The 12,975-nt window shown below is 47.7% G+C and overlaps 1 protein-coding gene across 1 annotated transcript in view; it reads right to left on the bottom strand.

Annotated features, from left to right (window-relative positions):
- STAT4 (signal transducer and activator of transcription 4) overlaps positions 1-12,975 on the bottom strand; it is a 522,693-nt gene that overhangs the window by 492,952 nt on the left and 16,766 nt on the right. The window contains exon 3 of the mRNA XM_069225876.1: positions 12,671-12,815. Within this exon, the coding sequence (XP_069081977.1) occupies positions 12,671-12,815 (145 nt within the window). The remainder of the gene's footprint in view (positions 1-12,670; positions 12,816-12,975) is intronic.

Raw genomic sequence — 12,975 nt, 5'->3', positions numbered from 1 at the left:
ACCAGGTTATCTGAAACGCGTCCCCCAACGCTCCCTGCATCAGATACTGGAGGCTGCAGAATAACGGGCAATGCGCGTTCTCCCGAGTGGCAAACAGATCTATCCGAGGAAACCCCCACATCTGGAAGATTAAACAGACTTGATCTGGATGGAGACGCCACTCGTGGTCTGCCGAGAATTGGCGACTGAGACTGTCCACACGTACATTCAAGACCCCGGCCAGATGATTTGCCACCAAGCAAATCTGATGGTCCTTTGCCCAGGACCATAGCCGAAGAGCTTCTCTGCAGAGAAGGTACGACCCTACTCCTCCCTGTTTGTTTATGTACCACATCGTGGTAGTATTGTCCGTCAGGACCTGTACCGACTGACCACGAAGGGATGGGAGGAAGGCCTTGAGAGCCAGACGTACAGCCCGTAACTCCAACAGATTGATATGAAACACCTGTTCCTCTGGAGACCAAAGCCCTTTGATCTCCAGATCCCCCAGATGAGCTCCCCATCCTAGGGTGGAAGCATCCGTTATGACCGTGGCCACTGGTGGCGACTGCGCGAACGTCTTTCCCTGTGAAAGATTGTTGCCCGCAATCCACCACTTCAATTCCACAGCAGCATCTCTGGAGATCTTGACAGTACCTTCTAAATCTCCCTTGTGTTGAGACCACTGCCTTCGGAGGCACCACTGAAGAGCCCTCATGTGCCAGCGAGCATGCGTGACCAACAGAATGCAGGAGGCGAACAGACCGAGCAGACGAAGGACCTTGAGGACTGGAACTACCGCTCCATTTCAAAACATTGGAACCAATTCCTGAATATCTTGAATCCGCTGAGGCGGAGGAAAGGCTCAACTCAATGTTGTATCCAGTACTGCCCCTATGAACAGGAGGCGCTGAGAGGGCTCCAGGTGAGATTTGGGCACGTTCACCGAAAAGCCCAGGTCGAACAACAACTGGGTTGTTGACTGCAGATGATGCGACACAAGCTCCGGGGACTTGGCTTTGATCAACCAGTCGTCCAAGTAAGGGAATACTGCTATCCCCTTCCTTCTGAGCTCCGCCGCAACCACTGACATCACCTTTGTGAAGACTCGAGGTGCTGAAGTAAGACCAAACGGAAGGACCGCAAACTGATAGTGCTGCGACCCTACCACAAACCGGAGATACTTCCTGTGCGACTTGAGTATCGGGATATGAAAGTAAGCATCCTGCAAGTCGACAGACACCATCCAATCTTCCTTGTTCAACGCCAAAAGCACCTGTGCTAGGGTCAGCATCTTGAACTTTTCCTGTTTGAGGAACCAATTCAAGATCCTCAGATCCAGGATTGGTCTCAACTGACCATCCTTTTTGGGAATCAGGAAGTATCTTGAGTAACAACCTCGACCCTTTTCCTGCTCTGGGACCAACTCTACCGCGCCCTTTGAAAGGAGGACTTGAACCTCCTGTTCTAGCAACAGGAGGTGTTCTTCTGAACAATAAGATGGGCGGGGCGGGATGAGGGGCGGGAACTCCCGAAAGGGAAGGGCGTAGCCTTTCCCCACAATGCCGAGAACCCAAGTGTCCGTGGTGATAGACTTCCACTTGTGGAGAAAATGCTGTAATCTTCCCCCTACAGGAGAGGAGTGAGTGGGAAACGGTGGAAGCCTAAGGCTGCTTCCCCTGCTGCACCCCTCCAGAGGACGAGGAAGAGGCAGAGTGCTGTTGAGAGGCTCCTCTGGTACGGGCCCCACCCCTCCCCCTCCCTCTAAATGACCTATAGGGGAGGGAAGAGGCGGGTTGCTGGAACCTCCCCCGAAAGGAAGAGGAAGAAGAACCACGCCCAAATCCCCAAAACCTCCTGAAAAATCTAGAAGAGGCAGAGGAAGAAGGAGCTTGCAGTCCTAACGATTTGGCTGTGGCTCTGCTCTCCTTAAATCGTTCCAAGGCCGAATCTGCCTTGGCTCCAAACAGTCTGTCCCCATCAAACGGGAGGTCCAGCAGGGTCGACTGCACATCCGCAGAAAACCCTGAGTTTCGGAGCCAGGCCTGTCTTCTTGCCACCACAGCCGTGCCCATCGCCCTGGCCACCGAGTCGGTCGTGTCCAGCCCAGACTGGATAATCTGGGTCGCGGCAGCCTGGGCGTCCGAGACCACATCCAAGAGACCCTGGGGGAGCTCCGTAAATGAAGACGAAATATCATCCATCAGAGCATGGATGTACCTCCCCAGAATGCACGTTGCGTTGGTGGCCTTCAACGCCAAACTGCATGACGAAAATATTTTCTTGGACTGCGCATCCAGTTTCTTGGAGTCTCTGTCTCCAGGCACCGTCGGGAAGGAACCAGGCGCTGACTCTGAGGAACAGGAGGCTTGCACCACCAAGCTCTCCGGCGTAGGGTGTCTAGAGAGAAGGCCAGGGTCAGATGGTGCAGCTCGATACCTCCTGGCCACAGCCCTATGAACGGCCGAGGAAGACACCGGCTTCTTCCACACCTCCAACACCGGATCCAGCAAAGCCTCATTAAATGGCAAGAGAGGCTCAGCTGCAGCAGAGGCCGGATGCAATACCTCTGTCAGCAAATTCTGCTTCGCCTCTGCCACCGGCAAAGGCAGGTCCAAAAAGCTTGCTGCCTTCCTCACCACAGCATGAAAGGAAGCAGCCTCCTCCGTATATTCCCCTGGAGATGAAAGGTCCCACTCAGGGGAAGTGTCCAGCCCACTGGCTGTATCCAAACCATGTAGCCCGTCTCCAGAGTCCTCAATCTCTCCCTCCTCTAAGACTCGCTGGTACTCCTGCTCTTCTAAAAGACGGAGAGCACGCCTCCTCGAATGAAGTCTCTCCTCGATACGCGGAGTCGACATGGTCTCCGCCGACGTCGAAGAACGGCGCCGATCTCCAGAAGCATCTGACGCCGTGTCCGGCGCCACAGGCAGCTTCGGCGCCGAGGTAGGAGCCGGAGGACGAGGTCTTGGAGCCGATGGACCAACCGGAGTCACAGGGCAAAATCCTGACTTCGACGGAAGGGCAACCTCCGGGGCCGAAACATCCGAAGCCACCGGAGCGGCCACCGACGCCGGCACCGGCGCCGAGCCCACATTCCCAAAAGGGAGAAAGGGCATAAAGGGTGCCGGCCGAAGAGGCGCAGGATCACCCAACGAAAAGGCCAAGGGCCCCGAAGGACCAGCCGGAGCAGCTCCTGGAGCCATCTGCTGAAAGATGGTATACATCGCATTAAGAAACGCGGTACTATCGGCTCCAGGAGTGGGAAAAGCCGGATACTGGGGTGCCTGGATCGAGGGCGACCCCGACGCCGGCCTCGACGTCTGCGACGCCGCAGAAAACACAAGAGGCTGCACCACCTCAATCACTGACGCCTGACCAGGCGAATTCGGTGACGCCGGAGAGGGCAACGGCGTCGATGGATGCGGCGTGACCGTGGGGCTGACCTCCCAAGTCCTCCGACGCCGAGCCGAAGGTGACCTCGAACGAGACTCCTTGCTGGAATGACGTCGTGAGTCTCTACGGCGCCGGGAGTCTCGATGACCTTGGCGAAGAAGACTTCTTATGATATTTCTCCTTCTTCTTTGACTTTGCCATGAATAACTTGGCCTCACGCTCTTTGAGGGCCTTCGGATTCATGTGTTGACATGAATCGCAAGTCGAGACGTCGTGGTCGGAGCTCAAACACCATAGACAGTCGGAGTGAGGATCTGTAACTGACATCTTGCCCCCACACTCTCAACAGGGCTTGAAACCCGACTTCCTCTGAGACATTATTACAGCAGAGAAGACTACGCAGCAGACAATACACTGTAACCACGAAGGTAACAGTAGCTCCCTCGAAGATAACCGTTTCGAATGCACGGAAAAAAGGGAACTGTCATCGGCACGTCGGCGAGGACCTCTTATTGCCTGTATGACGTCAGACGGCGTCGCGTGGGCTAGAGTGACGTCCTCGTCGACGTGCAGAGACTAGTAAGAAGATTTCCGTCGAAGGCTGGCGCCATGGGAGTATTCATTAGGTGAGGAATCCACAGGTAGTTGTATCCATCAGTAAGTCACCCCTAAGGTAGGGCCAAGACAGCCCTATGGGCAGGGTGCATTGTATTTAAAAAGGAGGGCATGTTTTAGTGTGTTTTACATGTCCTGATAGTGAAATACTGACAAATTCGTATTTCACTATTGCAAGGCATATCTCTCCCATTGGGTAAGATGGGGATTGCCTTGAAATATCTTTTAGGTGTAATGACCCATTGGGAGAAGATAGAGATCTGGAGTTTGGGGTCTGAAATCACAATTTAAAAATGCATCTTTTGGTTAAACTGGTTTTTGAATTGTGAGTTTAAAAATGCCACGTTTAGAAAATGAGCATTTTCTTGCTTAACCATTCTGTGTCTCTATCTGTCTGCTGAATACACGTCTGGGTCAGGAAGACAGTCGGGCTGTGTGTGCGTTTACTCTAGACAGTCACACAAAGGGAGCTGAGGTGTGCCCTGCATATCCTGATGGCACATCACCAGGCTGATGGGTCTTCCTGAGCTAGAGTGGTGGGAGGAGCTGACACTTGCACATGAATAAGGCTGTGAGTGTCCTTTCACAAAGCAGCCTCCAACCCCCTGGAGTGTGTCTAGAGTCAGGGCAGGGAAAGGCAGGGTCTTGTGAACTACAAAAACTTCTCTTTGAAGTTTGCCTACTTCAAAGAAAAAATGGGTATAAGTACTAGACCTCTGACACCACATAGTTAGAACACTTCTGGACTGAGGACATTCTGCCAGGAAGAAGAGCTAGGTGCTGTAGCAGGGTCTGCCACTCTGCCTGTTGCTTTGTTGTGCTGGCCTGCTGCTTGCTGTTTCCGTCTTAAGAGTTAAAGGACTGACTGGACTTTGCTGTCTACATCCTTATTTCCAAGGTCCTACAAGGACTTGAACTGAGATTGCCTCCTGTTAAGAACTCTCACGGACAACAAAGACTTCACTTACCAGTGTCTGAGCTCTGTTAGTGAGAGTCCTCGCTTACCAGGTGGTACCAAATTCAGTTCCTTGGCCTTTGGGGGTGAGCTCTGGTGCATCAAGGAAGAAACTAGTGCATTGACTTCCAGATAGACTTTTGAACTGGCGCCGCTCTCTGACCCCACACTGCTGCTTGCACCAGAGCCGTGGTCCCCGCTGAGTGCAATGACATACTACGCAGGCCCGACACCACTGGAGTGCCTCTGAAGTCCCACCACAGAATGAGTCCAAAGTGCTGTGTCACCAATATCTGTGGCACCCGACTACGCCACAGCACCTGTGGCACCTCAGTGTGATCGCTACACCGCAAAGTCAACGCCTCGCATCTTGACCTGCTGGATTCATCAATCTCACCTTGTTGTAAGGAACCAACACCTCACCACCAGCAACACATCACCTGCTCTGCAACTGTAAGGAACCAACACCTCACCTCCCCTGCCTAGCAGTAAGGAAACAACACCTCACCTCCCCAGTAGCAGAAGGAACCAATGCCCCATCGGCTCCAGCGACGCGTCACCTCCCCAACTCCTTGCAATGTCTTTGTTTCTTCATCGTTTTCCAAGGTACTGTAACTGGGATCTTGTGCACTACAAAGACTTTCCTTTGAAGTGTGCCTACTTAGGCAGAAATTAGTATAAGTATTGGACTGCTGACCGCACAACATTAGAACGCTTCTGGATGAAGAAGAACCTCTGCCAAGGAGAAGAGCTGTGAGGAGGAGTACTGCCCCATTGCTGTGTGTGGTTTGGTGGGTTGGCCTGCAGTTGCTGCTTCTGCTTTGGGGAGGACAAAGACTAGACTTTGCTGTGTATCCTGCTTGTAAAGTTTCTCCAAGTGTTTGGACAGAGCTAACCTCCTGTTAAGAAGTCTCAGGAACAGCAAAGACTTCACCTGCCAGCCTCTGTGTTCTCCTGCTGAGGACCTTGACTTTCCAAGTGGTGCCTATTCCAGTTTCTGGGGCCTTGGGAGTGAAAGACGGCCTAAAATATATATCTTTGCAAATGTATTTGGATTTCTGTTGTTTTGGTTGTGTTTTACACAGATAAATATTGGCAATTTTCTAGACTGGTGTGTTGTCCATTTGTGGTGTTTTCACTGTGTTACTGAGTGTGGGTACAAACACTTAACACACTGCCTTTGAGATAAGCCAGACTGCTCATGCCAAGCTACCCAGTCTGTAAGCAGGGGTTATCCTGACTAGAGTGAGGGCCCCTACTTGGACAGGGTGCAAACTGACTGCCAACTAGAGACCCCATTTCTAACAGTCCCTACTTGGACAGGGTGCAAACTACCTCCAACTGGAGACCTCATTTCTAACAGTGACTGTGTATGAAGACATTGCATTTTAGTCTAACTCCATGAAAAGAAGACCTCAACTCAGTTCATCCTGATCGAGTCACTTTGCCTATCTTGGCCTATCTTGACCTTTACCCAGCTAGTCCAGTTTTTAAGGTTTCTTGAAACTTTAGTGAAAGTTATGTGGTCACAGACTGCTGGAGTGATGAATCAACAGGTAATAAGCACTGTATGTGCTGGGAGTGCTAAGCTCACCATCTTGGCATCTCTACACTTGTGGTTTGAGGCTGAACTGCTTTGTAATTGGATAATACTGCCAGACTCGAGAGCCCCTCCAACCAGGCCAGAAGTCTCTATCAATATTTAATATTTAAACTCTAAATGGGACTCTGGAGCTACAGTGTACATGCAGTGAAGTCGCCATAATTACAGTAAAAGAGAACAAGCATTGGCAAAGCCAATAGGTTTCACCTATGCAAGATCTATAGGCTTTACCAATGTTTTTTACATGTTGCACAGCAGCTTGTGCAACATGGCTTAACGTGAAACAAAGCACTAGAAAGCAGCTAGCACTGACCGTGTCATGGCTTTTTTTTCCCTGTAAGCCATGTTGCACAGCAGTGGCCCGCTGCTGTGAAATATGCCTAAAAACAGCACAGAGTGTTTAAGAAATATGAGGTAGGAGGGTAGTAAACAGCGGAAAGCAGGAGGAGGGTTTCTGTGAGTGGAACAACAGAGAGCTGTATTGTTTGGGGGTATGTGGTTTTTTGGAGCAGTACAGGGTCTTTAGGGTTCAGGGATGGTGGTACAGTTTAGAGGTTAAGGGCCAGATGTAGCAAAAATGCAATTTGCGACTTGCAAATTGCGAGTACCTGCGACTCGCAATTTGCAAGTCACAAATTGCTATGCAGTACGGTGTCTCAGACACCGACTGCAACTCGCAATGGGGTCGCAATGACCCACCTCATGAATATTCATGAGGTGGGTCGCAAATTGCGGCCCCATTGCGAGTATAGGCACTCGCTAACATGGAGGCCTGCTGACGTCAGCAGGCCTCCATGTTAGCGACCTGCTGTTCAATAAAGCAGGTTTTTTTTTTTTAAGTGTAGCCCGTTTTCCCTAAGGGAAAACGAGCTGCACTAAAAAAAAAAACGAAACCTTTAGTTTCGGATTTTTCAGGGCAGAAAAAATAATATGGGGTCCAGTCACAAAGGGGAAGGGGTCCCATGGGGACCCCTTCCCGTTTGCGAGTGGGTTACCATCCACTTCAAGTGGATGGTAACTGCGATTCCATTTGCGACCGCGTACGCGGTCGCAAATGGAGTTGCATACCACTCCGACTCGCAAATAGGAAGGGAACACCCCTTCCTATTTGCGAGTCGCAAATGCATATTGCGAGTCGGTAACGACTCGCAATATGCATTTGTGAATTGCAAACCCACATTTGCGAGTCGCAAACGGCGATTTTCGCCGTTTGCGACTCGCAAAAGGGTTGCTACATCTGGCCCTAAGTGTTTTTAAGAGATGATTTATGTTGAATAAAATCAATTAAATGATACAACAAAGAAAATTTCAATTAATATAAATTAAATTGTTAAAAAGTATTATTATTTTAATTTAAAAAATAATACCTAACTCGATTAATAAATAGATTAATTTGTACAACGAAAACATGTGTGTGTGTGCGTGTGTGTGCATGTTAGAGAGCTGATTAAAAATAATACTTACATGCAAAATAAGGGCTGCTGATGAGAGACACCACAATGTAAATATACTCTTGATGAACTTACTGCGATGTAAAAGTTGCTGAAGTAAAAAATGATATTCCCCGACAAGGTCTTCCTCCCAATGGAAGGGTCCATCTCTCCCTCCCTTTTTCCTTTATTTTCTTCACAGCACCTAATCCTGTGCAATGTACAGGAAGTATAAGGTGAATTTAGCCAAGAGGCTGTTTCGGATTGCGCTGGACCCGAAAGGGATGTGTGTATTTGATATTCTTATTCTGATTTGTCAATTTGATGAATTCCAGTGTTTGTTGTTGATTCCGTCTTTTACTCATGCCATGCAAAATATAGCATGTCCAATCTGCATATATTTCTGACATAAATATAAGTATTTGTGTACAAAAGCTATTTAAATTTTTTATAAAAAAATTATTAGTTCAACAAAATAATTAGTAACATTTTACTGAAAAACTCATTTAGTTGACAAGTGCATTTCAAATATCAAAAGTATAAGTTATCATGCAGGATCGGGAGGATGCCGCAGGTGCACATACTGGACAGACACATGGGCCCTCATTACGAGCCTGGCGGTCTATGACCGCCAGGCCCGCGGTCGGCAGGAGCACCGCCGACAGCCTGGCGGTGCCCCGCAGGGCATTCTGACCGCGGCGCTTTGGCCGCGGTCAGAAGAGGGAAACTGGCGGTCTCCCGCCAGTTTCCCGCTGCCCCATTGAATCCTCCAAGGCGGCGCAGCTGGCTGCGCCGCCGAGGGGATTCTGACACCCCCTACCGCCATCCTGTTCCTGGCGGTTCGCCCGCCAGGAACAGGATGGCGGTAGGGGGTGTCGCGGGGCCCCTGGGGGCCCCTGCAGTGCCCATGCCAATGGCATGGGCACTGCAGGGGCCCCCGTAAGAGGGCCCCGCTCAGTATTTCACTGTCTGCATTGCAGACAGTGAAATACGCGACGGGTGCTACTGCACCCGTCGCACCTTCCCACTCCGCCGGCTCGATTACGAGCCGGCTTCATCGTGGGAAGGTCGTTTTCCCCTGGGCTGGCGGGCGGCCTTTTGGCGGCCGCCCGCCAGCCCAGGGGAAAACTCAAAATACCCGCTGCTGTCTTGCGACCGCGGTACGGTATTTTGGCGGCTCCCGCCAGGCGCGCGGTCACCGCGTCCGCCGGGAGTCGTAATGACCCCCATAGAATCAAATCAAGATATGTCTGTCCGCCACACCTGTATCCTATGGAGCAATTGAAAAGATTGCCAGGTGGGTATAGGAAACAATTAGGCCTGTAGCAAAGCTTTGTGAGTCAAAATACTTAAATGAGAACCCACTATTGTCTTATGGCTGAAACATGTGGACCAGACAATATCACTAGATGCTAAGGATTGGTAATACGTCTGAATCACATCTCTTTGTTTTTAACCTTACTTTTATCCTTTCCCACATTAAATTCACACATAGGCCTCATTACGACTACGGAGGTCCATGGACAAACACAACAAACACACATCACAACACATTTATATATGCACTGGTTTTTAGTATTTGAAAAAAATGCTGCAAGATTTTTAAATTCATATTCTACAAAACTTGGGACACGTAGATTTAGGCATTCGCTTTTTAGGGCATCTATGCCATTGCTGAATAACAGCGTTTGCTACAAGCCATTCCATACAGGAGGCACAAAACCGACACTGTCTCATATACCCTCTTCCATTTATTTCAAGCCTAGCCTAGCCTGTGGTGGCGATCGAACCGTTGCAACCTTGGCGGTCTGACCTCCACATTTTACGATGCAATTGGTTGGACCACCAGCACACTGCTGTCACCGCCTGGATCAGAAATCCCGACAGGTTGGCAGCGGCACAAGTCATATTCAGCCCCAGCAGTGCTGAGTTCGGCACCATCGTGCTGATTACAACTTGCCTTTCCACCAGCCTTTCCATGGTGGGGACCCTGCCATGGAAAGGCCAGGGGAAAGGCAGGGATGGGGCCAGAGGGGAGATGGACAGTGCAGCCCCCCCCCTGTCAGCACCCTTGCTATGCACACTGTCTGCCATTGCAGACACTGCGCATTTCAAGAGTGCTTAGGGCACCGTCTGTGCGATGGCATTGGCCTCGGCTCCCTGGGAGCCAAGGCCAATGGCACTGCACTGATTCCGCAGGCCAGCCAGGTGGAAACATCATAATATGGTGGTGGGGAGGCAGCCGGCTTGGAGGCCTCCTCCCCACTATCCTATTGGTGGTCCGAAGGTCAGAACGCCAAAATCGTAATAAGGCCCATAGAGGTTTAGGAGTTAATTTTATATTTCACAGATCCCACCAATACCCTCATCCAGACTATTTTCCCCCTGGTTGGCGTGCCACTCATCTGGGGAATCCAGTACGTAAGTAACAGACCTGATGATGAAACTGTTCAATATATTACCCCAGTGAAGATAATGTACACTAGTGGTGGCAAATAGTGGTTGATGATCCTCAAAAGTACTCTGGTGAGACTCTGGTATTGCGATCGATGTAGTTCACTCCCCTTTTTGATTTGTGCTAATTTATCATATGTCAATTCCTAATGCACAAGAAGTTAAGACAACTATAGCAAGGCACTTCGTATAAATACAGGGTTAAACAAAAGAAAGCCAGCTCTTCCAGCATCAACACTGAAAAACCACTTGCTTGCCTTGTCAAAGCAGACAACTTCAGAAGAACCATGTGTGAGGAACACATTCACAGAAGATACATTGCTCTGATATATGATTCAAAACTCCCCTGGGTGAGAAAAACAGAATCTCCTCACCACTGGCCCTATTAATCCACAAGAATAATTTCTACATCTGTTGCTTCTTTGTTTTAGAACATGCGCATAGCAGGTTTTCCTGTGTGTTATAACGTTATTAGCAGATCACATGTGCATGACCATAAATTGAACTAGAAGCACTGATAGAGTCTACAGCAGTCTACAACACAAAGTGCAGTACCACCAGATGTTATCACAATTTAATACAGTCCACTTAATTTGTATGACTAAATTTAAAATGTTTACCACTCTTGGTTGTTTAGAATATTTCTTCTGTGTACCTTTGAGACATAATTTATAGACTATAAATTACACTAATGAAGAAGGGGTATAGCGTTTTTATGTATCTAATATTTAAAGGTGGGTTTGTCTAAGTTACGTCTTCCAGCATACTTCTGGTCTTATGCAGCATAAAAGGAATATGTACTGGGACAGCTAAGAGGTTTGGCTTCACTGTACTAACTCGTGCAAACACAAGCATGCACAAATGCACGTTGACTATATGTGCCCAATATTTTCTTTCAAAAGCTTATGGTGTTGCATGCCACCAGCACCACAAGCATCAAAGGCTTAAAAAAAAAAGTGAAGAACAACAGAGGAAGAGTGAAATATATGTGAAGAGAGAGATATTTATGGAGGGAGAAAACACTAATGTTAATGAATATGTTCTGGAAAGATATATAGAAGGGCAACAGCGTGGTATAATACATATAATCATCCCTAACAGTCAGGACAGGGTTGTTTCTAATCAAACTTGGTAAAACTAAGTAATTAAATGTAACTACATCAAATAATTCTGGGGTAGCTGAGGTATTGGAAGGAATCCTGAAAGTACACTCCTGTATAAATGGATGTCATGGCTATCATTGGAAACATATTGAAGCAAATACTAGCATCAGTAAAAAGCATGGTGGGGTTTCCAGTTCTTGGAAAACCAAGTGTAACCATACTAGAAATAATAATTGACGAGTGGGATAAAATCACTCTCTCGGAAATTAAATTGATATTTCAACTGTTACTAGCAGCCAGATTGGTTAATGCAAGCCACTGGCATCAGCAATCCAGACTTTTTGGCCGCTTGGCTCTTGGTCATATATGATGGAGAAATGCAGGAAGGTCACATGCCTACCTAAACTGATTGCACTAAGGCTATGTGATTGATATGAGCAAGTGTACTCTTTAAGAGAACTGTAGAGGAAACATGTTAGGATGGGGCAAGGGGAAGATTTGTGAAATATTTCCTGTATATAATACTGTACCACTAACTTGCCTATCTTGCACTCTAGAAGGGGGGAACTAGGACGTTTGTGCCTGGATTCTTTTTCTGGTTTGATAGCATGAAAGGTACATTATGTAAAGAAAGAAATGAAAGCCTGTTTTTTTTTCTTTTGATGATTTATATTGCATGTACCTTGAAAAGTATTAATAAAAAGTAATTAAAAACAGTCAGCACAAGTTGGAGAAACACAAACAGGACAGAGATAGAAGAGACAACAAAGAAAGATATGCAAACAGACACAGAGCATATACTTTGTCTACAATTGTGCATGCATTTATTTGCAGATGTTAGCACATTAAAGGTAGACTTATTATCGTTGCCTATGCGTGCTAAAGAATGGGGTGACATAATGTTCCCGATTGTGCTATTGTACATGTACGGATGATCAGTATTTTGTAAATCTGACAATGAGTTTATTTCAATTTTTTGTCAAATTAAAATACAATGAAATGTAAAACGTATTACAGAATCATGAGGGATTACCAATTACTTGACACATATTTTTTTTTAATGTTTATGCATTCATATTACACCAGAAGCAAACATGAGTGATTGTGTCCTTTGTAGCGGTAAAAGTAATCTTACCTTAAGAAGGAGCCGGATTCTGTTCAATCTATGTCTCAAGACCAAATTATTTTCTTGGGTAACTCGGCCCAGTTGTCCGTCCACTTCAAGCAGTAAATTCTGTAGCAAAATTGCTGCTTTCGATTCACTATTGGAAGCTGCATCCCTTTTGAAAGTGAAATTATGTCTGGTTGGTAATAATGAATTGTAAACTTCTTTTAAAATATGGGCATTCGATCTTCGATAAATGTGATACAATGTGAAATTAAGCAAACTGCCTCAGCTAACCTCTTTTAAAAATGATCAATCCATACCTGGTACATCCT

The sequence above is a fragment of the Pleurodeles waltl genome, chromosome 3_1, assembly GCF_031143425.1.
Source record: "Pleurodeles waltl isolate 20211129_DDA chromosome 3_1, aPleWal1.hap1.20221129, whole genome shotgun sequence".
Lineage (NCBI taxonomy): Eukaryota > Metazoa > Chordata > Amphibia > Caudata > Salamandridae > Pleurodeles > Pleurodeles waltl.
This window is presented reverse-complemented; position numbering and strand designations above follow the sequence as displayed.